This window comes from Echeneis naucrates, chromosome 17 (genome assembly GCF_900963305.1).
Source record: "Echeneis naucrates chromosome 17, fEcheNa1.1, whole genome shotgun sequence".
Lineage (NCBI taxonomy): Eukaryota > Metazoa > Chordata > Actinopteri > Carangiformes > Echeneidae > Echeneis > Echeneis naucrates.
The window spans coordinates 21,636,784-21,660,331 of NC_042527.1; the positions used below are offsets into that span (position 1 = coordinate 21,636,784).

Genomic DNA, 23,548 nt, shown 5'->3' on the forward strand with positions numbered 1-23,548 from the left:
GTCTTTTCTTGTCAGTGCATCAAACTGCAGCTTGTGAGAACGTGTCAGGAAGACGGTAACCTAAAAATACTGAAGCGTTTCCTGAGCTTCAAACACACCGCCACGTTTTTCTGAGAAGCTTCATCGTCTGTGGTTTCTGAAGTTTACAGCTCAGGTGAGACCTTCTGCTCCAAAGACACATCGGCCATGTTGCTGCTCCGCTGTCTGAGCTCCTCCTGGTCCTGGTCCTGGTCCTGGTCCTGGTCCTGGTCTTAGTCCTAGCCCTGGCCCTGCCCCGGTCCTGGTCCTGGTTCTGGTCTTAGTCCTAGCCCTGGCCCTGCCCCGGTCCTTGTCCTGGTCCTGGTCCCGATCTTAGTCCTGGTCCTAGTCCTGGTTTTGGTCTTAGTCCTAGCCCTGGCCCTGGCCCTGGCCCCGGTCCTGGTCCTGGTCTTAGTCCTAGTCCTAGCCCTGGCCCTGGCCCCAGTCCTGGTCTTGGTTCTGGTCTTAGTCCTAGCCCTGGCCCCGGTCCTTGTCCTGGTCCTGGTCCCGATCTTAGTCCTGGTCCTAGTCCTGGTTTTGGTCTTAGTCCTAGCCCTGGCCCTGGCCCCGGTCCTTGTCCTGGTCTTAGTCCTAGTCCTAGCCCTGGCCCTGGCCCCAGTCCTGGTCTTGGTTCTGGTCTTAGTCCTAGCCCTGGCCCCGGTCCTTGTCCTGGTCCTGGTCCCGATCTTAGTCCTGGTCCTAGCCCTGGCCCTGGCCCCAGTCCTGGTCTTGGTCCTGGTCTTAGTCCTAGCCCTGGCCCTGGCCCTGGCCCTGGCCCTGGCCCCGGTCCTGGTCCTGGTCTTAGTCCTAGTCCTAGCCCTGGCCCTGGCCCCGGTCCTGGTCTTGGTTCTGGTCTTAGTCCTAGCCCTGGCCCTGGCCCTGGCCCCGGTCCTGGTCCTGGTCTTAGTCCTAGTCCTAGCCCTGGCCCTGGCCCCAGTCCTGGTCTTGGTTCTGGTCTTAGTCCTAGCCCTGGCCCGGTCCTGGTCTTGGTTCTGGTCTTAGTCCTAGCCCTGGCCCCAGTCCTGGTCCTGGCCTTCTGACAGACTGGTCCACTGGCCTAGACCTGGACCTGGACCTGTGTGTAAACTGAAGTCCACCCTGCGGATCCTTAAACCTTTATTCTCTGTCCTGACCATCAGATTGTATTGAAGTCTATGGGAAAATGTCTCTGCCTCCATCCTGATTTCTTAGCTCAGTGACTGAACAGCCTGAAGGCCGAGGGAGGGGGTCACAGTGTTGTTGCACTGGAGTTGTTGCCGTGCTGTTGTCGGTGCAGTGTGTCAGTTGTGTGGTGTGATCTAATCAAACAGCTGCCGCCTGTTGAACTTCACACCTCTCCTCATGTTCTCTGTTTACCCACGATGCCGAGCGGCGATATGAGCCAAACAGAGGAGCAGCTTCCTGTTTCTCTGTGCTGGGGGCTGGGGTGTGAACTCCTTATATGGGCAGCTGTGTGTGTGTGTGTGTGTGAGTGTGTGTGTGTGTGTGAGTATTCAGTTTGTTTTAAAGTACATTACATGGCCAAAAGTATGTGGACAATCACATTCTGACACTTTTTGAAAGAACCTGAACCAGAACTAGAACCAGAACCGCTGTCAGCTCTGGACCTGATGTTGCATTCACATGTAAACTATTTAGTTGTAAAGATCTCTTTTGTTTCATTTTCTCATCTGGTCTCATCTTCTACTGCCTCCTGTCCAAACACTTTTGTCCAGCTCGTTCACACTTGTTCTGAAGAACCTCCACCGAAGACAATGAGACACAACTGAAAGCATGAAAAAGGAGCCAGGTGGACCTTTACTAACAGATCCCCGATACTTTATACACAAATGAGCAGAAAATAAATTGCACTTGATCTTTGGTGCTTTTCTGAAACATTCTCTGTTTATTGGTATTTAAGAAACAACCCAAAAATCAGATTTCATAAGCAGAAGAAATAAATAAAAGTTGCAGCAGATGACAGGAAGTCGGCGGAGAGCTGACCCACCTGTGAGTGTTTTTATTATCAGTGCGACGATAAAACAGACTTTATTTTTAACTGCACAGGTGAAGGAAATGTGACAGGTTATTAATATCTGACCTGGTTGGAGTCTGTCAGTTTGACTTTATCTCAACAGTTGGGGAAAATGTTCCTGGCTGTTTGTCCCTGCAGGCCACCGTACAGTTTTTATTTAAGTCAGTTACATTTCATGATGGAAGATGCAGATAAGTTAGTTATAGATATTCTTTTAATCCAAAGTCAAGCTGCCCTCTGGTGTAGTTTTAGGCATAATAACACACTTAATACACAAAATATTCATGTTGTACTTGTACATATTTGATATTTCCCTGATGAGCTCTGTTCAGGGACAGGACGTCCTGATGTCTGGAGCGGGGGGGCCTGCACTTGGCCCTGTCGTGTGATCGGCCTCACACAACAGGTCTTTTACTGCTCGGTTTGTTTAATGTTTGCACGAAGAAGCCGGCTGAAAGGAGCTTTGTCAGTAAAGTTTACTTCCTTCACCGAGTCCCGCCTCCAGCTTCTTCTCTCTGATCTCCGATTAGACACACCTGAATGCCTACAACACACACACACACACACAGTTTATAGCAGCGTGGATATCTAATCATCTTAAGATAAGATTGTGTTCATTCATGATAAGGTGGGCAGCTGCAGCTTGACTTCCTGGAGCGTCAGCTGCTGCCCCCTGCAGACAGGAGTCCTCTCTGACAGTCGCAGTGTGTGAGGACTCACATCCATCCCAGAATTCCACAGTGACGACTCACAGAGGAACATGATCCTGACGGCAGGAAACAGAGTCACATCCTCACGTTCTGAAGATGTCAGAGGTCCAGACGGCCTGCAGGGAGACCTCCACGTGGTCCATATTAGAAATACCTGAAATAAGATTTACAGATCACAGCGGGGCCCCAGATGGCTCCTTGTTGGCCCCCAGATGGCTCCTTGTTGGCAGCTGGTTGTCGGTTCTAATCCCAACACCTCTGTCTGGTTTCTGCTGGTTAATCCAAACAGAGTTTAGAGGTAGAAAACCTGCAGGCCCCGCCCACTCCCACCAGGACCTGTCCATCAGCTGTCAGGACCAACAGGTGTGTGTGTGTGTGTTTGTTGTTTGAACTGAGTGGGATCAAACACAGAATGTGACTCTAAATGAACATAAATAAATAAAAGCTGATCCTGAGTCAGATATTTATTCATGGAGATGACTCAGAAGACAAACAGATGGTGGAGGCTGGAAAAACCTAGAGGACCTCTGTGGTGGCTTCCTGAGTCACAGAGAATCAAACACGCCTTTGTCTGTTGTCCAAATGAAATCGCTGTATATTATTAACACTATTTAAAAGTGTTCAGTTTGAACATCCTCCATGTTTGTGTCACATCTGTTCGGTTAATGTTAGATCTGATTTCCCTCAAAGAGCTGCTGCAGTCCGCTGACTCAGATCACAAAACCTGGACCTGAATCATCACATGCTCTGATACACAGAACAGTCACCTCCAGGGCTCTGTGCTGCTGTGTGTCACAGTGAAACCACACAGGACCCGGGTTTCAGGTCCTCAGGTCCTCAGGTCCTCAGACCTTTAGACCTTTAGACCTTCAGACCTTTAGACCTTCAGACCTTCAGACCTTCAGACCTTCTGCTCTTCTGCTCCTCTGGTTTCTGGTCTTCTAGTATCTTTGATGTGGTTTTGTTGGTCTCAGTTGTGAGTATTTGGTTCCTGTTGTCGTCATGATCCACAATCTGAGCGGTGAATCCAGTTAGGAAGAATGTTATCACAATTCATGTGAGACAGAAATAAGGTTATCGCATAACACACACACACACACACACACACACACACACACATGGAATGTGCTGCTTCCCGTCAGCTGTTCCCACAAATTACTCGTTTCCAAAGAATGTGTGTGTTTGTGAGTCTGTGTGAGAGAGAAAGGGAGAAAGTGTGTGTGTGGCGGTGTGTTTTCCTATCTTTGTGAGGACCCAGACGAGTTTGGAAATGAGCACTTTTTCCTGTTTGAGGATTCAGGCGAGGTTTTAACAACCTGTTTAACTTCAGTCTGAGGTTCTGCTGGATCGGGTCAGGGTCTATCTGGACTTTGGGCCCACGTCACACTTCACTGGAGATCTGATCCTCCTGTTTCATCTTGTTTTATAGATTCTATACAAATAAACTTCAATTACGTTGAAGGCTTAGTTTAAGTTAGATGATGGTAGGTTAAGTTCAGGTTAGCGTTAGCTTGAGATAAAGACTTAAAAAAAAAAAGGTTTAATTAAAGTTATATTGAACATCCAGTGATGTGTGTGAATTATCCAAACAGACCTGTTTGGACTGTGTGTGTGTGTCCTTAAATACTTTGCGTTTACTGTAAACTCTGATAAGATCAGAGCCTGAAGGATCCACCAAGTTCTTGGTGCATTCAGACAAAACAAAAAGCTGTTAAGTGGAAGTCGTGTTGTGAATGAAACTGCAGAATGAGAAGCAGAAGTTCAACGATGAGTCTTCAGAAAGATTTAAAAATGCCAACAGACCCGACGGTGACATCAGTTGTTCCACAACCGCACAACAACCGCAGATCAACCACACAACAACCAGACAACACGCTCAAAGGGACAGAAACACAGACAGTGATTAATCACAGCTTCTTCTTTCAGGTGGAAACTGATCTGGATCTGAAGCCAAATTTACTCCTATGAGCTCCCGAAGCGGGAAGCTGCTGAGTCATTCACAAAGTGACTCCAATTGTTCTTATTGAGTCCATAATTTAGAAAATGATGTCTTCCACATTTATACTGACAAAGTATTTGACATAAACATCTGGAAGAAAATGTTCTGACTCCATTCAGCATCTTCAGCTCTCTGTGGCAGCAGGAAGTCCAGCAGGAAGTCCAGCAGGACTTTCCCAGGCCAGATGGGTCCCTCCAGTGAGCTCTGGGTCTGCCCGAGGTCTCCTCCATCGCCTCCGGAAGTTTCCCAGCAGTCCACTCTTCTAACACTCACACCGCTCAGGTTACACACACTGTTGTCGTCTGCTGCAGCAGTGTCACATATTTGGTTGTGTTTTTGTTTTTTCAGCGTCCAGCACCTGAAGCAGCCGCAGATGGAGGTGATGGAGACCCTAAAAGCAGAACCGGTTCAGGTCTAAAACGGGTCTGTGGGGATCCGGAGGAGGAAGTGAGTTGTGTTTCACTTCTCCTCTGGAGCCTGTGAGGTCTGAAGGTCAGCTGTGGAACATCTGACTCGTCTCCACATCAGTGTGCTTCTTCTCAAAGTGTCTCATCTTCAGGCTGGACCATTTTCCTGCTTCAACACCAACAGGACTAAATGTTCACCTGACAGACCCCGCCCATTCAGCGGTATCCATGGTAACCAGGTAATCAGCGTCACTGGCTGCACCTGTCAGCGGTGACGCTGATGGAGGACGATTCAGGAAGTGCTTTGCCCTCCGGGTGAGAATGACCTCAGTGACATAACCGCTGTTATTATGGGATGTTTTAGTTTGCTAATAATATCAAAGAGATTTCAGCTGCAGCTCACGTTTTAGTCTTCTACTGGCCATCAGTCAGACTGTACTGAAGTCTTCTCTTCGTTTGGCAGAAAGGAATCATGAAACAGATGCAGACTTTTCTTAAAAATGTAAAATCTTTATTTGGGTAATATGAACATCATTAAAAACGATTAATGCCACACGATCCTCGCAGCGCAGCATTGATGTACGAGGCAAAAATAAAAAGCTTGTAAAAGTTTCCAGTCAGCACAGTCCCACTGATCACATCAGTTCAGACATGGAGAAACTCAAGTCCACATCAGTCTGAGGTTCCTCCTGTTACAGTACCGCTTCTCCTGTTCGCACTTTATTACAGTGCCATCACTGTTTGTACACATTCAAACCCCAAAACGACAACAGAAGACAAATGCTCATGTTTCCTGCTGACCGTGTTTTGGCTGATTCAGAGGAAGGAGTGCTAATCAGACTACACAGATTTGGTTCTCCTCTTCAGTCCAAAGAGAACAGAATCATTTACTGGGAGTTCCACAGTGTGCATGCCGTGTTCAGTTTCTAGGTGGACCAGCTCCGTTAAGTTTTAACTGTGGAACCTCCAACACAATTTAAAATAATCTGAAATGAGAATATTTTTGATTTACAGTCATGATGTTAGTGACACGAACAGCTTTTAATCTGCTTTTTCCACCAGAAGAATCCAGAAATGACCGAACAAAGGAGGCGTTGGCCGGGCTGCAAGGTCGCATTTAGGATTCAGAAAAAGTACCATGTTCAGGCTGTGGCTTTTATTTTGAAATTCCAATTTTATCACTTTTTGATTCTTGTTGCCTTGTCGGGTTGGATTGTTTGGTTTCCCTTAAATCGTCAGGTCCGGCTCGGTCTGGTCGGTACCACCTGGTGGATCAGATTAGAGTGCCGGGTTCTGAGGTAGGAACTGCAGCCCTCAGCCCTCAGCAGATCAGGACGCCCTTCTTCTGGTGGAAAAGGTTCCAGTCAGACTGTCAAGCAGAGAGCCACGCCACGACAGTCTGACCAATCAGAGCTGCCGAAGCTGCATTCAGAACAGGTCAGATGAGCTGACCCACAAACCGTCTACAGGCTTTCTTTCAAATCAAAGAGCTGCTGCTGGGGATTATTTCTCACCTGCAGCAGGACCTGAGACGTCCAGAGTCGACCCTGCACCTAAACTGTCTCCTTCTGCTGACCCAAGCTCATCTACGACGCCTCGGCTGCTGATGACAGGAATAATCATAAACGCTCCTCTGAAGGTCCCTGTACTGGGACACAGATTATGTCCATCTCTTTGGACTGACGAGGAGATGAAGCGACGACGTCACTCCTGAAAACCCAGAGATTTGTTTTTATCATCGTCAGGTATTGTCTGTAATTCTACTGGTTGATCTAAGTGTCTCCTCTTTTGTCCATTTCTGCGCCTTGTTCTCGTTATCAGCTGAAGAAGGAAGACTGTCAGTCCTGGTCAGAAACAGGTTTCCCTCTAAATATATTGTAGCTGCTTCAAATCTGATGTGATGTGAATGCAACTTCAGCACTAAACCGATCCTTACAGTCCTTTTCTTGGATTTTTTCATAAACAATAAAAACATTTTAAAAAGAGAATCAAAAACAACAAATGAGGTTTAAGACAGAAATGTTAGCTAAAGGTTTGTTCAGTAGCTCTTTGAAAATCTGGACCGAAACTGTACAAAAAAAAGCGTGGACTTAATTTGGCTGCAGCATGTTTTTGATTTGCTTGGAGGTAGTCTCGTCATTCAGATGTTTGGTGGTGTACCTGCAGGATGGAGGGGGGATTAATATCTTTACACCTCTTCAGGGGTATTTGTGACGGCGTGTGTGCAGGGTTTACAGACCTGAGAGCGTTGAGCAATCCCTCCACACTGCTGGGCGGCTGCTCCTTCAGGACTCGGATGCAGCCTTTCATCTGACGAGGACCAAAACAGAGACTTTGTTTAAAAATGAAACTAAAGCAGACTCAGTCCAGAATCGAGAGACCAAAAGACAGCTGGGTCCAATGGAGGAGAGGCGGACCGGACCCAGTCTGAGCAGGATCCTGGTACCTGAAGCTGGACCTTTCTGTGATCGGATTACTTTACACTGTAAAACCAGCAGCCTGTGGACAAGCTGCTCCACCTGCTGGGCCACAGCCAGAACTGCAGCTACAATCAGGGCAACCACCAGTCTGATCTGGATCAACAGGGAACAGAGTGTGTGTGTGTGTGTGTGTGTGTGCCTCGTTAACATACGTCTATGTTGGACGTCTTCACGAAGGCTCCAGACGGGTGAACGTGGTCGTACAGGATGATGACGCCCACCATCACCCGGAGACAGAACAACACCGTCTCCTCACTGGCAAAACGACTGCGATACTCCCTACAGACACACACACACACAGAGTGTCAGCTCACACCAGCTGTGATGATGATGATGATGCTGAAGATGAAGGAAGATGGACTCACGGTGTTTCCAGCATCACTTTACAAACACTGGCCATCGTACTCAGACAGTCTGTCGTGTTTTCGACCGGAACGTCTTGATTCTGCAGCACAACAATAAGAACAAGAACCTTGCTGATGGACTAAAACTGACAAAAATACTTAATAATTACAAGTAAAAGTCGAGGAGTAGTTAAATAAGAAGAACAGAAACTCTGTCACAGCTTAAATCTGTCTTAACTACAGACCAACGTCCTCATAAATTTAACAGAAATAATCTTTAAGAGAATAAAGTTCATGTCTAATTTAATGTATGCAAACAAATCTAATCTAAACCAATAAAAATGGTATAAATGGAGGGCAGCGGTTCTCAACCTGTGGCCCAGCATCCTCTGGTGGGCCATAAGAGTACTGCAAGTGGGCAGAGCTATTAAAACTCAATTTAATCCCTCTAAAACAAATTATCTTTGTAATTTTATTATTTTGAAAAATATTTGACATGTTCAGTTAACATGCTAACTTTAGATGGTACAGAAATGCATTCTGTAAAAAAGGAAATTAGTAACATAATTAAAATCTACATGAATGTAAAAAATAGTTTCATGTTAAAGTGCTTTGAATCCACAGAATAACTTTTATTAATCAGTGAATTATTGATGGATAAAAGAATGAATGGATCATTCCTAAAAATCTGATGACTCACGTCTGTGACAAACTTAGAAGTGGCGTCGCTCAGCGTCTTCAGCATCGGCGTGGCGCTGGCATAAAACAGAGACATCCGATTGGCCAGCTCGTTGTTGACGTCATTCCCCATATCAGCCTGAAGGACAAATAAGGTTTATTGTCCATTTATCCTTCGCACTGATTCATCATCTTTCTGTCTCGGTGTCTTACAGACAGATTGTTGATCCGCATGCGGCTGATGGTCCGTCGGTAATAACTGAAATCATTCTGGATCGCAGGGTTGGTCATCTGGAGGAGACACAACACAGAGCATGAGGAGGAGGAGGAGGAGGAGGAGGAGGAGGAGGAGGAGGAGCTTCAGGCTGTACCTTCAGCTCATCGAAGCGCAGTGTGAAGTGCAGGATGTGGGCGAACTGACGAGCCAAAGCCTGTTTCTGCTCCAGATGCTGAGTGGGAGACGACCCCGAGCTGGTGAGGACGTCCAGGAGACAGTGCAGACTGGACTCTGGGGGGACAGACAGACTCACATCTACAGCACCAAGTCTCTGGACCCAGCCCACACACAGAGAACACTGAGGAAACCACCGCACCGCTCCACAGGTGAGTACATTCACTTCACCAACAACAGGAAGTCAGTGAATCTAGTTTGGCTGCTCAGGATAACACAGTGAACACACACACACACACAAACACACCAATCACAGCCAATCACTGTGGATGTTGATGACAGTCTGACAAACAGGAAGCACGTCCTTCCTCTGAGCAGACCAGATGAAAGTATGATGGTGACTCTGGACCAGAACTTCTGATACACATCACACTCTTACCGAGCTTCTGGGAGAACTCATAGAAGGTTTTGAGCTTTGCCACCAGAGGAACCACAGCTGACCAGGCCTTCTCCTGGACCCCCTCCACACCAGGACTCTGGATGGCCTGAACACACACACAAACACGAGACTGAGACCAGAGACAGAGACCAGAGACTGAGACCAGACACTGAGACCACAGACTGAGACTGGAGACTGAGACCACAGACTGAGACCAGAGACTGAGACCGGAGACTGAGACCGGAGACTGAGACCGGAGACTGAGACCGGAGACTGAGACCGGAGACTGAGACCGGAGACTGAGACCACAGACAGAGACCGGAGACAGAGACCAGAGACTGAGACCAGAGACTGAGACCAGAGACTGAGACTGGAGACTGAGACTGGAGACAGAGACCGGAGACTGAGACCACAGACTGAGACCGGAGACTGAGACCGGAGACTGAGACCAGAGACTGAGACTGGAGACAGAGACCGGAGACAGAGACCGGAGACTGAGACCAGAGACTGAGACCAGAGACTGAGACCGGAGACTGAGACTGGAGACTGAGACTGGAGACAGAGACCGGAGACAGAGACCGGAGACAGAGACCGGAGACTGAGACCGGAGACTGAGACCAGACACTGAGACCGGAGACAGAGACCACAGACTGAGACCGGAGACTGAGACTGGAGACTGAGACCGGAGACTGAGACCACAGACTGAAACCACAGACTGAAACCACAGACTGAAACCACAGACTGAGACCGGAGACTGAGACTGGAGACTGAGACCAGACACTGAGACCACAGACTGAGACCACAGACTGAGACCACAGACTGAGACCACAGACTGAGACCACAGACTGAGACCGGAGACAGAGACCGGAGACAGAGACCGGAGACTGAGACCGGAGACTGAGACCGGAGACTGAGACCAGACACTGAGACCGGAGACAGAGACCACAGACTGAGACCGGAGACTGAGACTGGAGACTGAGACCGGAGACAGAGACCAGAGACTGAGACCGGAGACAGAGACCAGAGACTGAGACCACAGACTGAAACCACAGACTGAAACCACAGACTGAGACCACAGACTGAGACCACAGACTGAGACCACAGACTGAGACCAGACACTGAGACCACAGACTGAGACCACAGACTGAGACCACAGACTGAGACCACAGTCTGAGACCACAGACTGAGACCAGACACTGAGACCACAGACTGAGACCACAGACTGAGACCACAGTCTGAGACCACAGACTGAGACCAGACACTGAGACCACAGACTGAGACCAGACACTGAGACCACAGACTGAGTCCACAGACTGAGACCACAGACTGAGACCAGACACTGAGACCACAGACTGAGACCACAGTCTGAGACCACAGACTGAGACCACAGACTGAGACCAGACACTGAGACCACAGACTGAGACCACAGACTGAGACCACAGACTGAGACCAGACACTGAGACCACAGACTGAGACCACAGTCTGAGACCACAGTCTGAGACCACAGACTGAGACCAGACACTGAGACCAGACACTGAGACCACAGACTGAGACCACAGACTGAGACCACAGACTGAGACCACAGCTGTGTATTCAGCTGTGTTCAGATTGTGCTGCGTAGCCAGGACCAGGACCAGGACCTGATCAACGTTACCTGTCGGATCTCCTCTCCTGCACCTCTGTAGGCCTGCAGGTCGTCCAGGATGACCTGAGCCTCCGTCAGCACCTGGTTCACCTTCTCCCAAATCTCCGTCTCTGACTGTGAGGGCTGAGCGTCTGGAAGGACATGCAAAAGGTCAAAGGTCAAACAGGCTCTGCAGTCCAGGAAGACGTGCATGCTGGTTAACAGAAGGGGAATTAATTTGCATGTTATTTCTGCACTGAGGAAGAAGAACTTGCTGCTGTTGGACCAGAATGTGCAAAATTAACAGGAAGTCATTTTTTAATGAAGGCTAAATATGTTTGATTTGAATCATCAAACTTTATTTCTGCAGATCAGAGCTGTTCGTGTTTTCTGAACTCACACTGTGACTGACGGGTTTAGGGACCTGCAGAGGTCTCTGAGGAGTTCCTCCAGGACCCCAGTAAAATCAAAATGTGTGTGTGTGTGTGTGTGTGTGTGTGTGTGAATCTTACTCTCAAAGTCCAGGAAGAAGTTTCCACCATTGTTGTCAATGTCTCTGGTTAGCACTTTAATCAGGTTCCCCATCCTGTCGACACACAACAAACAGTTATAGGTCCATGTGGTCTGAACCCCGGCGGCAGTCCTAAAGCTTCATCCTATCTACTGAGCTGTCAGGGCGACTCCACTGGTATTGCATGTTGTTGAAGTCCATGGGAAAATGTTCCTCCTCCCTCATTCATTAGCTCGGTGACTAAACAGCTTGTGTTTCTAAAGCCTGAAGCTTTAAAGGCAGAGGGAGGGGGGTCTGTTTTGTAGTGCTGTCGAGCAGTTGTTGTTCTGTTGTCATACAGACAGCTCTCAGACTGATTACATCACTGAGGGTTGGCGCTGACATCAACCCGCCTGAGTGGGGCGAAAACACACTAACAGACAGACGGTTGGCGCTGACATCAACCCGCCTGAGTGGGGCGAAAACACACTAACACAGACAGACGGTTGGCGCTCTGCGGTGGCGTTGCAAACTGAACTTGAAGCAGAGTCTTCTCATCACAAAACATGAGAAGAGGAAGTGATGAAGTCTCTGAAAGTTTGGGCTAAATTTAAAACAGAGGAAGTAAAGCAGACTGAGCTTAGGTCAGGTAATCTGTTCGCACAACAGCAGCACAAAAAAAAACAACACACAAAAGCGTTTGGGTTCAAAAATAAGAGAAGACGATGTCTTTATTTCCCATAAACTGAGTGTCTGAGTTTCAGCAGGGAGAAACAGAAAAACACCACAAAACACAGACGTACACTCTGTGACCACAAACAACGATTGACCTGCCTCAGACTAAAGGTCAGTTAAGGTGAGGAAAGATCTTCATCGTTTACAAACACAAATACAGAAAAAACACTTCTTTTGATTCCATCTAATTTCATCTTTTTAAGTTTTTTCTGAGTGTCTTTAGTTTCCTCTTCTATGGTGGTAAATAAAGGTGCATTACAGGAAATAAAACTTGAACGTGTCCTCCTCCTGACAGCATCCCAAAGGGACGAGATTTCCTGAAATGTTTAAGAGTCAGTGGGAAACTCAAACATTCGTTCAGGTTCTCTGTTGATGCAAACAATTCATTGTTATCACACTGATTATGGATTAGGCTTTTTTGGCGCCCTGGTGGAAGAGTCGGCCATGTTAACGCGCCATCAGCACTTGAATCCCGTGTGCTTTATGGCGAGGCCGTTAGCAGCAGCGGTCCCTCCTGAAACGGCCTCCCTGTAGGGGCAGGTGTACTGGAGCTCGGTTGTCATGGTTACAGTCATAAATTTGCAGATGGTACCAAGCGTGGTGACGCTCCCTTCATCACCGTGGTTACTACAATTATGGTCACTGGTTAGCTTCAGCAAAAAAAAGTTCCTCAACAGACAATGGACTAAGGTTAAGACCTTTGTGATGTCACGTCAAAGCAGACTCCACGTTAACCACGCCCCCAGGTCCAGCCCACCTGAACATCTTTAATGTTGCTGCTGTGAATGAGGCTAAAAGCTAAACTGTCCCGGATACATGAGGTTCAGCAGCTTCCTGTATCCTCACACATTCACACTGAGCGTGCCTGAAGTCTGAGACATGATGGTTCAGCAGACAACACACAACAACACAACACTGCTCAACAACTGATCTCAGACTGTGCTCCGTAGCTTCTCCTTCGGTTTGTTTGGGATAAAGTTTCTTTTTGTTGGTTGGTAACTTCCTCAGCTGCTCAGACCTGACAGGCCTCTCAGCTGCTGTAATGGAGGTTACCTGCTTCCTCCATGCAGCGCACACACACACACACACACACACGGTTGTGTCGTCAGTGAGCCATGCTGATGTCTCATCGACCTGGTCCGGTCTGCAGACGAACCCTGAACATCGAAGTCAGGCTGGACTTTTCTCCTTGCTGCAGCAGCGGCGGTCTGCAGGACCTGACACGTCTGATCCGAGCCCAGGATCCACCCAGAGCAGACCTGGTCCCCCTCCTGACCCCTCCCATACCTGCGGCACAGCCTGCGCCCCCCCCCCCCCGGCTCCTCACCTTGACTGATAGCTGATCGATATCTGCGGATCGATCCGTGTGTCCGGGCTCGGTGGTCCAGGTGTCTCCCGGCGGTCCGCCTCCTCTACATGCTGGGTGAGTGTGAACCCGGAAAACGGCCGCTCGGCGCTCCGTTAACTATAAAAGGAGTGATTTCCTCAGGAGGAACTGAGCAGCAGCCAATCAACGAGCTGCGAACACAGCGACTGCAACTGCGCAGGCGGCCGACAGAGGCAGCTGCAGCTGCAGCTCCGGGAGCGGAAGGATGGAGGAGATACCCCAAAACCTGCAGCTTCCACCCCAGCATCCAGTCAGTAATCAGTCAGTAAATCAGTCAGTAATCAGTCAGTAAATCAGTCAGTAATCAGTCAGTAATCAGTCAGTAAATCAGTCAGTAACCAGTCAGTAAATCAGTCAGTAATCAGTCAGTAAATCAGCCAGCATCCAGTCAGTAATCAGTCAGTAAATCAGTCAGTAATCAGTCAGTAAATCAGTCAGTAATCAGTCAGTAAATCAGTCATTAAATCAACCAGCATCCAGTCAGTAATCAGTCAGTAAATCAGTCAGTAATCAGTCAGTAAATCAGTCAGTAATCAGTCAGTAGTCAGTCAGTAAATCAGTCAGTAAATCAGCCAGCATCCAGTCAGTAAATCAGTCATTAAATCAACCAGCATCCAGTCAGTAATCAGTCAGTAAATCAGTCAGTAATCAGTCAGTAAATCAGTCAGTAATCAGTCAGTAATCAGTCAGTAAATCAGTCAGTAATCAGTCAGTAATCAGTCAGTAAATCAGTCAGTAACCAGTCAGTAAATCAGTCAGTAATCAGTCAGTAATCAGTCAGTAAATCAGTCAGTAATCAGTCAGTAATCAGTCAGTAAATCAGTCAGTAAATCTGCCAGCATCCAGTCAGTAATCAGTCAGTAAATCAGTCATTAAATCAGTCAGTAATCAGTTATTAATCAGTCAGTAAATCAGTCAGTAATCAGTTATTAAATCAACCAGCATCCAGTCAGTAATCAGTCAGTAAATCAGTCAGTAATCAGTCAGTAAATCAGCCAGCATCCAGTCAGTAATCAGTCAGTAAATCAGTCAGTAATCAGTCAGTAAATCAGTCAGTAATCAGTCAGTAAATCAGTCAGTAATCAGTCAGTAATCAGTCAGTAAATCAGCCAGCCAGCAGCCAACATCTTAATGAAGTTGTTATATTCCAATAATAATCATATTACATATTACTTACTGTTTGTCCATTATCTGACCGTAACTGTCATAATACAATCTGATATGATGTTATCATTGTTTTTAATTAAACAATAATTGAATCGCATTCATCATATTTAGTTATCTTGACAGATTTTCAGTTTGACGTCAATCAATCAGAACTTTGATTTGAAAGTCATGTGATTAAAATTCGACACTGACTTTTTATAAACTGCCGATTTGAGCTCACCTGTTGGTCTTTTTATTTTAACATACCAAACAACAAACTCCCACTTCTCTCCGCCGACCAGTACGACGGCAGCGAATCCTACATTTCCCACATCACCCCGCGCGCAGACGGAAGTGCGTCATCACCCGTGACCTTGGCCCTTTTCCTCAGCCGCTCCTCTAACAGGCGGAGAGGACGAACATGGCGAACAAGGAGCCCGGTGTAAGTCCGTTTATCCTCCACACGCCGCCTCTACACTCCGTGTCGGTTCCGGTTCTTTCTCAGACTCCCGGGAATCCGTCTGTTGTTTCCCGCTCTTTGAACGGATGCTCGTGACACTTCGTATTTTTAAAATAACGTATGATGCACGTGAGCCCGCTGCATCAGCTCCTAGCTAAATAAGCTAGCTCAGCTCAGCTAGGCTAGGCTAAGCTAAACTTGAGTGTCAGTGCTGTAGCTGGTGTGTGTCTCTTTGGTTAGTGTGTCTGTGTGCAGTTCGAGTGTGTATCTGTGTTTAGCTGGTGTGTGACTCTTTGATTGATTGATTGCTTGGTTAGTTAGTGTGTGTGTGTAACTGTGGTCCCTCACTGTGGTCCTTCACTGTGACCCCTCACTGAGGCCCCTCACTGTGGTCCCTCACTGAGGCCCCTCACTGTGGTCCCTCACTGAGGCCCCTCACTGTGGTCCCTCACTGAGGCCCCTCACTGAGGCCCCTCACTGTGGCCCTTCACTGTGGCCCCTCACTGTGGCCCTGTGTGAAGGTCAGTCAGTGTCAGGTCTGAGCACAGCAGTTTAACCTCAGAGGGTCAGTTTGGAGCAGAACTGTGTAGATTTGTCAGCACACTTTGTGTTGTGTTGTGTTGTGCTGCTTCACTCATTTGTTGATGGTCTGTTTGTGTTTCAGAACTTTCTGCAGCAGCTGCGGCAGATTGCCGGCAGGATGTCATCGGGGCCTCGAGGTGCAGGACTCGGTGTCAAACTGCTGATTGGTGCCGGAGCTCTGGCCTACGGAGTGAAGGAAGCCACATACACAGGTACTGTACTCTCCATCCAGACTGTCTCATTGGCTGCCCGTCCATGATATCACATCCTGTCTGCTCGTGTGTCAGCTCATCATACTGTGACTAAAAGTTGTGCGTTTATTCTGACACAGTAATGACAGGAAGTGTTTTGGCTGTGTGTAGTTACAATGTTCTTGTCAGCACTGAAATGACGGATATTGTGCTGTCTACAGTTGAAGGAGGACAAAGAGCGATCATCTTCAACAGGATTGGAGGGATGCAGATGGACACAGTGCTCACTGAGGGACTCCACTTTAGGTGGGCAACCCCCCACCCCCAAAAGACACGCACACACACAGTGACCACAGCAACACTATCAGTTGCAGATGTATGATGTAATTGTGATTATTAGCTGCAGATTATAATTTCCACACACAGAATCTGGACGGGCCCGAGATTTCTGGGACCAGTTTTGGTTCAGTAATCAGATGTTCATATTTGAGGGGAGAGTTTTCATGGACAACAGTGAACTGTTGAAACAGCGTCCTGCTCTGTAACTGTGTGTGGTCGTCCTCACTCAGGATACCCTGGTTTCAGTATCCCATCATCTACGACATCCGAGCCAGACCGAGAAAGATCTCCTCGCTTACTGGAAGCAAAGGTGAGACATTCAGTTCACTCTTAAAAAGCTCAGGAAAGCTACTGGAAACATGTAGTTGGACACTGTAAACTTGAATTGAGTGGATGGTTCACATATGTTAGAATATCTGCTGCCTCTGGAACAGCTCAGAATTCTGTTCTTCCTTCTAAATAAAGCTACTTTAAAGTCCAGTTTGGCCCGGCTCAGCTGTAACACAGTTGTCTATCTCCAACTGCAGTTCTACCCTTTCTGAACTGGATTAAGCTTTTCTGTACGTACAAAGTGTCATTAAAAAAAAATCACCGTTCAGAATCCGCACAAATTCAGCCAATTATATCAAGTCACTCAATACAGACTCTGTTCAATATGTTCTTGTAAAACAATAATCAGACTGATCTAAATTGTTCATCACTTAGTTTGTGTTTCAACCATGAGATCCCCCAGACAAAGATCCTGGTTCTGTGACAGACATTTTCACGAAGATGAGGATTTCAATGCAGAGTTAGCTTCACCCCTCTCTCCTCTCAGACCTTCAGATGGTGAACATCTCTCTGCGGGTTCTGTCGCGGCCGCTGGCCTCCAATCTTCCCACCCTCTACCAGCAGCTGGGACAGGACTACGACGAGCGTGTCCTGCCCTCCATCGTCAATGAGGTGCTGAAGAGTGTGGTCGCCAAGTTCAACGCCTCACAGCTCATCACACAGAGGGCACAGGTACACACACACACATGCACAGAGGTCAGGTACTCGCACATTATCTGTAAGTATAGTAACATGGCTGGTGACAGCATTTATTATGAGTTCACTTTGATTTGTGAAACACTGACAATAGATGACTTCATGTGTGAAATGAAACACTGGTCTGAAATTAAATTGAATAACATACAGAATATGGACAATAATAACTAGTAACTTCTCACTTATACATTGTTTTACCTGTTTACCTTTGGCTGTAAGAAAAGACATGAAAGTAAACTAGAGACAGCAAAGGGTTTGCTGTGAATGTTTGACAGAAAATCAATCAGAAAACGTTTATTTAATTAATAAAGTTCTGCATTCTCTAATGTGACAATTTGCAAATTGTAGGTGAAACATCTTTGGTTAGTTTGTTGTTTGGGAAACAATTTTCACAAATCAAGTGTTTGGGAGAGAATCAGAACTTGATTCCCTTAATTTTCTGAAGGACACTTTGAATTAGGCAGGCAGCACAGGGGCTTTTCAGTCCTGAGTCTGCAGGTCATCATCCTCCTGCAGAGATGGCTGCTCATGCTGCTCTGATCATCAGTCAGTCCCCTAGAGCAGCGGTCCCCAACCCCCGGGCCGCGGACCAGTACCGGTCCGTGGGTCTTTTGAACCGGGCCGCACAGAAAGAATAAATAACATACATTACTTATGTTTTATTTATTATCTGAATCTGAGCTATGTTTTATTTTGAAAAATGACCGGATTTTCTCTGTTACATCCGTCTGTGACTCACTCTTGAGCTTGTCTCGGTCATGTGATACGTTACCGCTAAAATTAAACCCACAAGCTAGCGAAATGATTAGAAAAAGGATAGTTTCTTTGTGAAGGGGAAAAGGCCCAGTGAGGAGACAGAAGAAGAGCCTGTGACTTCCATGAAAAAGAAAGCTGCATTTAGGTTCGGGGTCAGGGGGCAGAGAGGATGTTACGATGACGCTGCTAATAAAGTTCCGTACAAGTGCACAGTGGATTCACGTTTATTATGACATTTAGAAAATAGCACAGTTTTTATGCCGATCGTATCATTTTATTTTTTTGCATTTATACGCCACACCTTAAAGGCTGGTCTGTGGAAATATTGTCTGACATTAAACCGGTCCGTGGCACAAAAAAGGTTGGGGACCGCTGCCCTAGAGGGCTGAATCTGAAGAAGCAGGGCTGATCTACATGCCCCCCACCTCTAGGTGTCCCTGCTGATCCGCCGTGAGCTGTTCGAACGGGCCAAAGACTTCAACATCATCCTGGATGACGTGGCCATCACAGAGCTCAGCTTCAGTCGCGAGTACACAGCAGCTGTGGAGGCCAAACAAGTCGGTACGTCCAATCAGGAGCCCCGGTGTCTAAATGCCATCAGCTGTTTACCCTGAGTCTGCAGAGTTCAAAGTAATAGTCATAAAATCAATCATCATTTACTTGCTCCCACAGCTAAGTTATTGTTCTGTGATTGGTTTTGATTCATTGGGAGGCTCAGCTATAATGTGACCCCGGTGTGTGTTGGTTCCTCTTCAGCTCAGCAGGAGGCGCAGCGAGCTCAGTTCTACGTGGAAAAGGCCAAACAGGACCAGAGACAGAAGATCATCCAGGCCGAGGGAGAAGCTCAGGCTGCCAAGATGGTGAGTTTCCTCCATCCATGTTGACACACTCACACACACAGTCCTGTTAACTGTCCTGCTGTCTACAGCTGAGCTCCTCCAGCTGCTTCCTCATTCATGATGCTCCACAGCTTAATGTTCTGTACTCTATCCTCTATCCTTATCAAGTGGTACAGTCTGTCAGTCGTCTCAGTAGCCCCGCCCCTTAACCCCTTCCCTCCTTCGTGGGCTGTTTACCTCTAAATAGAGCATCATTTAAAAAATGAACATGTTGTGTTGAACTAGAGACTGAGACCATAAACTCATCAAGAATATGTTTACTGTGAAGGAGGAGGGACATTTTAGATAGATAAATTAAATTCCTCTTTTGTCACAGCTCAGGACAAAATGAAAAACACATAAAACTTAAAAAACATCCCAACACAATCAAAACACTTTACAGCAGATAAAAACAAGTAAAAACACTTACTGATTCATTTTCTAAACCAGTGGAGTCGCCTCCTGGTAGTAGAGAAACCCAATGCTAGAGTTTTCAAAATAAAACATCCTGCAGTGTTTCAGAGTCTCTGAGAGGTCAATTCTCCATCCTGGACTCTTGTCTCTTCTAACAGTGTCGCTAAAGATCTGCTCTACATGCTGATTATCGAGCAACTCTAAATGATTTATAGGTGTGAAATGTTATTTGTCTCCGTCTGTGGCAGACCTGATCAGGTTTCACTGTCTCTTGGCCTCCTCCCACAGTGACAGTAAGTATGTCTAATGAGTGAAAGCTGTAGTTACGGAGTGACTAGCTGAATTTTTTTGCTCCCATGTTCTTCCAACAGCTTCACCGTGTTAAACAGATTTACAGCAGACTGATCGCCATTAATTAATGACGTCCTGGGAACAGCCTCCTGATCTGCAGCTCAGATAAAATCCTGTGGTGAACTTACCGTGGAGCGAAATAACAGGCTCTTAAACAAACACTTCATCCAAATATGCAGTAATGACTTTCTCTGCCAGTAAACGTGCGTGACAGCATGAAAGCAGAACAGCGACACGCCCGCGGCTTTGACCCTCCCAATGATTGATGTTGTCACAGCCCAGACATGATCTGCAGTTTCAGAGTAGCTCGGCTCGCTGCCGATCAGCCTCAGGCTGCACACTTGGTTTTCTCTGGGTGTGTAACTGTAGCCTCCTGAGAACACACTAACAGTTTTAATGTGTCTGTCTGCAGCTGGGCGAGGCTGTGACGAAGAACCCAGGCTACCTGAAACTCAGGAAAATCCGGGCAGCGCAGAACATCGCCAAGACGGTAAAAACTTGAACCTGAGGCTTTCATTTTTCTAAGGATCCAGGTAGGAAATTCTGAGCAGACTTTAGTGTGACCAGTCAGAAAAAACATGATCACATCAGAGTACACAACTGTTAAACAGGATGTGTTCGTCCTCCTTGTGGACTCGAGTTGGTCCGGTCCAGATCTGACTCTGATCCATTTTACTTTAACAGGTCAGATAAATTACACATTTTTCCTGTCAGTCACACATAGACATACGCACGCTAGCTCTCTCATATGCGCACATGATCAATTACACGCGCACACAGCCACTCTGCGCTCTTGCAGAGGGTTGGGATGTCTGCAGATGAGCTGTCTGAGCATTCTGGTTGCAGCTTTCTGCTCAGCCAATCAAATCAGTTCAGATTGCCTCGTCAGAAACTTTTTCATAATGTGTGATTTGATTGCTTTGATACATGTTACAGCTTTGACAGGTCTCCCAGCAACGGCATAGCAACGCAGCAGTTGATGGTGGATGCTGCTTACAGTATCTTTATTTTTGCTCCCCCCTCCCGTCTTCAGTGTTTAGGATGTCCCGACACTCCATTGTCCTGGATGGACTGCAGAGGGTGGAGATGTCCACCAGGTGGCATCAAATGACCATGAATTTGACAGGAACCATTAATGAGTCAGTTCAAGGTTTAGACGTTTTCAACCAAAAGAATCGCATTAAGGTTAAAACTATTTTCAGCCTTATGCCCAAAGTTTAAACTTTAAACGGTCTAAAGGGAAACAGTAAAGGTCCATACCTGGTCTCTGATCCGTAATCAGGTTGAGGCCGTCAGAACTTCTGGAACTTTACATCACTAAACCGTTGCCTCGCTCAGCCACACCCACTTGGACCAACCAACCAACTTCACAGGTTTTGGTTTCTCTTAGTGTTCTCCTGAAATCTGTTCTCTCTTTTTTTTTTTTTTTTACTCTCAGAAACCTGTTGTTCAGTACAGAGAGAAGTCTGAGAGGGAGATATAAAACTGCTGAGAAGGTTTTTGGTTCTTAAAACTACAAATATATCTTCTGATGGATTAACATTTCAAAATATGGACCTTTAAAATGTAGCTATAGAACCTTCCTTAAATGCCAAGAGGTTAATGGAGGCTAATGTGTTTCCCTCAGAGCCAAACTGACCTTCAGACTTAGTCAGGGCTAACGGTTATGCTATCACTTGCTAATCACTGACCTCAAAATAAACCAGCATGTTAATCCTCTGCATTCAGTCCAGAGTTCAGTCTGAATGGCCTGATTTATTATTCATAGAAGAATAAATGACAGCTCATGTTCATGCAATGATTAAATGATCTCAGCTCTGTATCGGTGGATCACATCGTGCGGTCCAGGCCAGGCGTCGCCATTGTTGTGATGGTGTGTGTGTTTCCTGTGTGGATGGTGAACGGACCTCAGCAGCTCCCACTGAATCAGCTCAGTGTCAACATTCTGACAATGTTCTCATTGTGCTCGGCAGCAACCCTGAACTCTCCACCTTCATGTGTTTCACCTGCAGATGGCGCAGTCTCAAAACAAGGTGTACCTCAACGCTGACAGCCTGGTGCTCAACCTGCAGGACAAAGACAATTTCAAGTGAGTCATGGACGCTCTGAATCCAGGAAGTACTGAAGGCCACTGAGCAGGGATGAAATATTCGGTCTCTGGTCTGCTCTCCTGCTAGCTAGCTGTGCAGTGTTGATGCTAATCTAAACTCATCAGATTAACAGTGTTTCTGTTTCTTCCAGTTTGTTGATGACGAAGTAGAAGAATGCCTCCTCGTCCGTTCGCCATCATTCCTTCACCTCCCACAGACAGAAACTCCTTCTGCTCCTCGCAGCACATCAGCCAGGTTTTCAGTCTGATCCAGGTTTACCTAAGAACCAGTTCCTCCACAGGCCACTACATGTGACAGCAGCCTGAAGGTTATCCATTATCATCCAGCTGCTGGGTTGTTTTCTTTTGCAAGGTTCCTGTGGTGGTAAAGGGGTTAGGTTAGGGTTTCCAGTTCATCCTCTTCCTCAGAAGGAGCATGGGATATTTAAAGATGAGAGGACCAACATGTCGAGGGCAAACATGTCTTTATCAAAAAAAATCAGCTGATCTGGACACCGTCACTTCCTCTCAGCTCGACGTCATGATCATGTGACTCACAATAAAAAGTTGTACTCAAGAAGAAAGATTCCACTTAAAGTTGTAATTTCTATGGCAGCCCAGAGAGTCTACACACACACAGATGTACTATAACATTATTTTAACACGTTCCAATGCTCATGATTACCCGTTATAACACACCACGGTATTATCATGTTATAATAATGTGTTGTGTTGTTGTTTGGTAAAATGGGTCATCACATACATTGTTGTGTAACGTGCTATCAAACATGTTGTTAAATGTTATAATACATGTCACAGTGCGTAACATGTTTATTACATGTTGTGATGTCATGAGGTTCCACAGTAACATGCCTTATGTTATTACTCTGTTACTATAACATGTTATTGCACATCCGTGTTCACTGAACAAGCCGTCATCTCAACAGATTTGTCACTTTTTAACGTCCCCTGGAAACAGTGATGATATCCTGAGGCTCCTTCCAGCAGGGGGGGGCTAGCCTGGCTGTTTAGTTTATATAGCTTGAGTTTCTTCCTGGAAATGCATTTTTGGATCTGTATTTTGGTGTTTAAGGCGTAGACGTGAACGCGTCAGTCAGCACTAACTGAATTTATGGTGAATAAAAATCTTGAGTTAAGTTCTTTTTTTTCTTTTTTCTTTTTTTTTTTTTTTTTTTGTTAATTCTATTTTTTTTACCTCTATATGACACATTAGACTAAATTCTAACACAGATGTTCTTTAAATTATATTTTCTTTCACCGTCTCAAACTCACTTCCTGGATCAGGTCTCTGTGGTCTGAGTCCAGACCGTTCTGGTTCTGGTTCCTGGTCAGTCTAACACTCAAAGCTCATAAAGGCTGGATTAAATAGCTGTAGAACTTAATCCTGATGCAAGGACCTACAACTGGGCTGAGTCCCCCACACTCACTGCAGCCTACAACACCCACAATGCAGCTGAACTGCTGACGGGTCAGTGTGTGCTCACTAACCACTGTTCGTTTTATTGGTTTCAACAGATCTGAGGCCTTCAGCTGATCTCAGCAGTCGTGTCCCTCCCCCACTTCCTCTTCTCATCAGGCT

At 46.6% G+C, this 23,548-nt stretch overlaps 2 protein-coding genes across 2 annotated transcripts; one reads left to right on the plus strand and one right to left on the minus strand.

Annotated features, from left to right (window-relative positions):
* Positions 1-5,634: 5,634 nt before the first annotated feature.
* LOC115058095 (protein FAM49B-like) lies at positions 5,635-13,783 on the minus strand. The gene is made up of 11 exons (XM_029525404.1): positions 13,657-13,783; positions 11,617-11,690; positions 11,135-11,256; positions 9,481-9,586; positions 9,022-9,158; positions 8,864-8,941; positions 8,673-8,789; positions 7,994-8,073; positions 7,781-7,907; positions 7,388-7,458; positions 5,635-7,308 (listed from the first exon to the last, which is right to left on the minus strand). Exons 2-11 carry the CDS (start codon positions 11,687-11,689, stop codon positions 7,239-7,241), a joined length of 981 nt encoding a protein of 326 aa, XP_029381264.1. The 5' UTR covers position 11,690; positions 13,657-13,783; the 3' UTR covers positions 5,635-7,238.
* Positions 13,784-15,235: 1,452 nt separating this feature from the next.
* phb2a (prohibitin 2a) lies at positions 15,236-23,105 on the plus strand. The gene is made up of 10 exons (XM_029525467.1): positions 15,236-15,304; positions 15,987-16,116; positions 16,317-16,401; positions 16,665-16,744; positions 17,252-17,436; positions 18,648-18,777; positions 18,973-19,076; positions 20,272-20,349; positions 21,872-21,948; positions 22,101-23,105. The coding sequence occupies exons 1-10, from the start codon at positions 15,284-15,286 to the stop codon at positions 22,117-22,119; spliced, it is 909 nt and encodes a 302-aa protein (XP_029381327.1). The 5' UTR covers positions 15,236-15,283; the 3' UTR covers positions 22,120-23,105.
* The last annotated feature ends 443 nt before the right edge of the window (positions 23,106-23,548 follow it).

Coding starts and splice junctions, on each gene's coding strand:
- LOC115058095 (XM_029525404.1), bottom strand. CDS start 11,689: ATGGGGAACCTGATTAAAGTGCTAACCAGAGACATTGACAACAATGGT. Junction 9,587..11,134: donor CAGGAGAGGAGATCCGACAG/GTAACGTTGATC, acceptor GTGTGTGTTCAG/GCCATCCAGAGTCCTGGTGT. Junction 7,908..7,993: donor AAAGTGATGCTGGAAACACC/GTGAGTCCATCT, acceptor GTGTGTCTGTAG/GGAGTATCGCAGTCGTTTTG.
- phb2a (XM_029525467.1), top strand. CDS start 15,284: ATGGCGAACAAGGAGCCCGGT. Junction 17,437..18,647: donor TCATCACACAGAGGGCACAG/GTACACACACAC, acceptor CCCCACCTCTAG/GTGTCCCTGCTGATCCGCCG. Junction 19,077..20,271: donor AAGCTCAGGCTGCCAAGATG/GTGAGTTTCCTC, acceptor GTCTGTCTGCAG/CTGGGCGAGGCTGTGACGAA.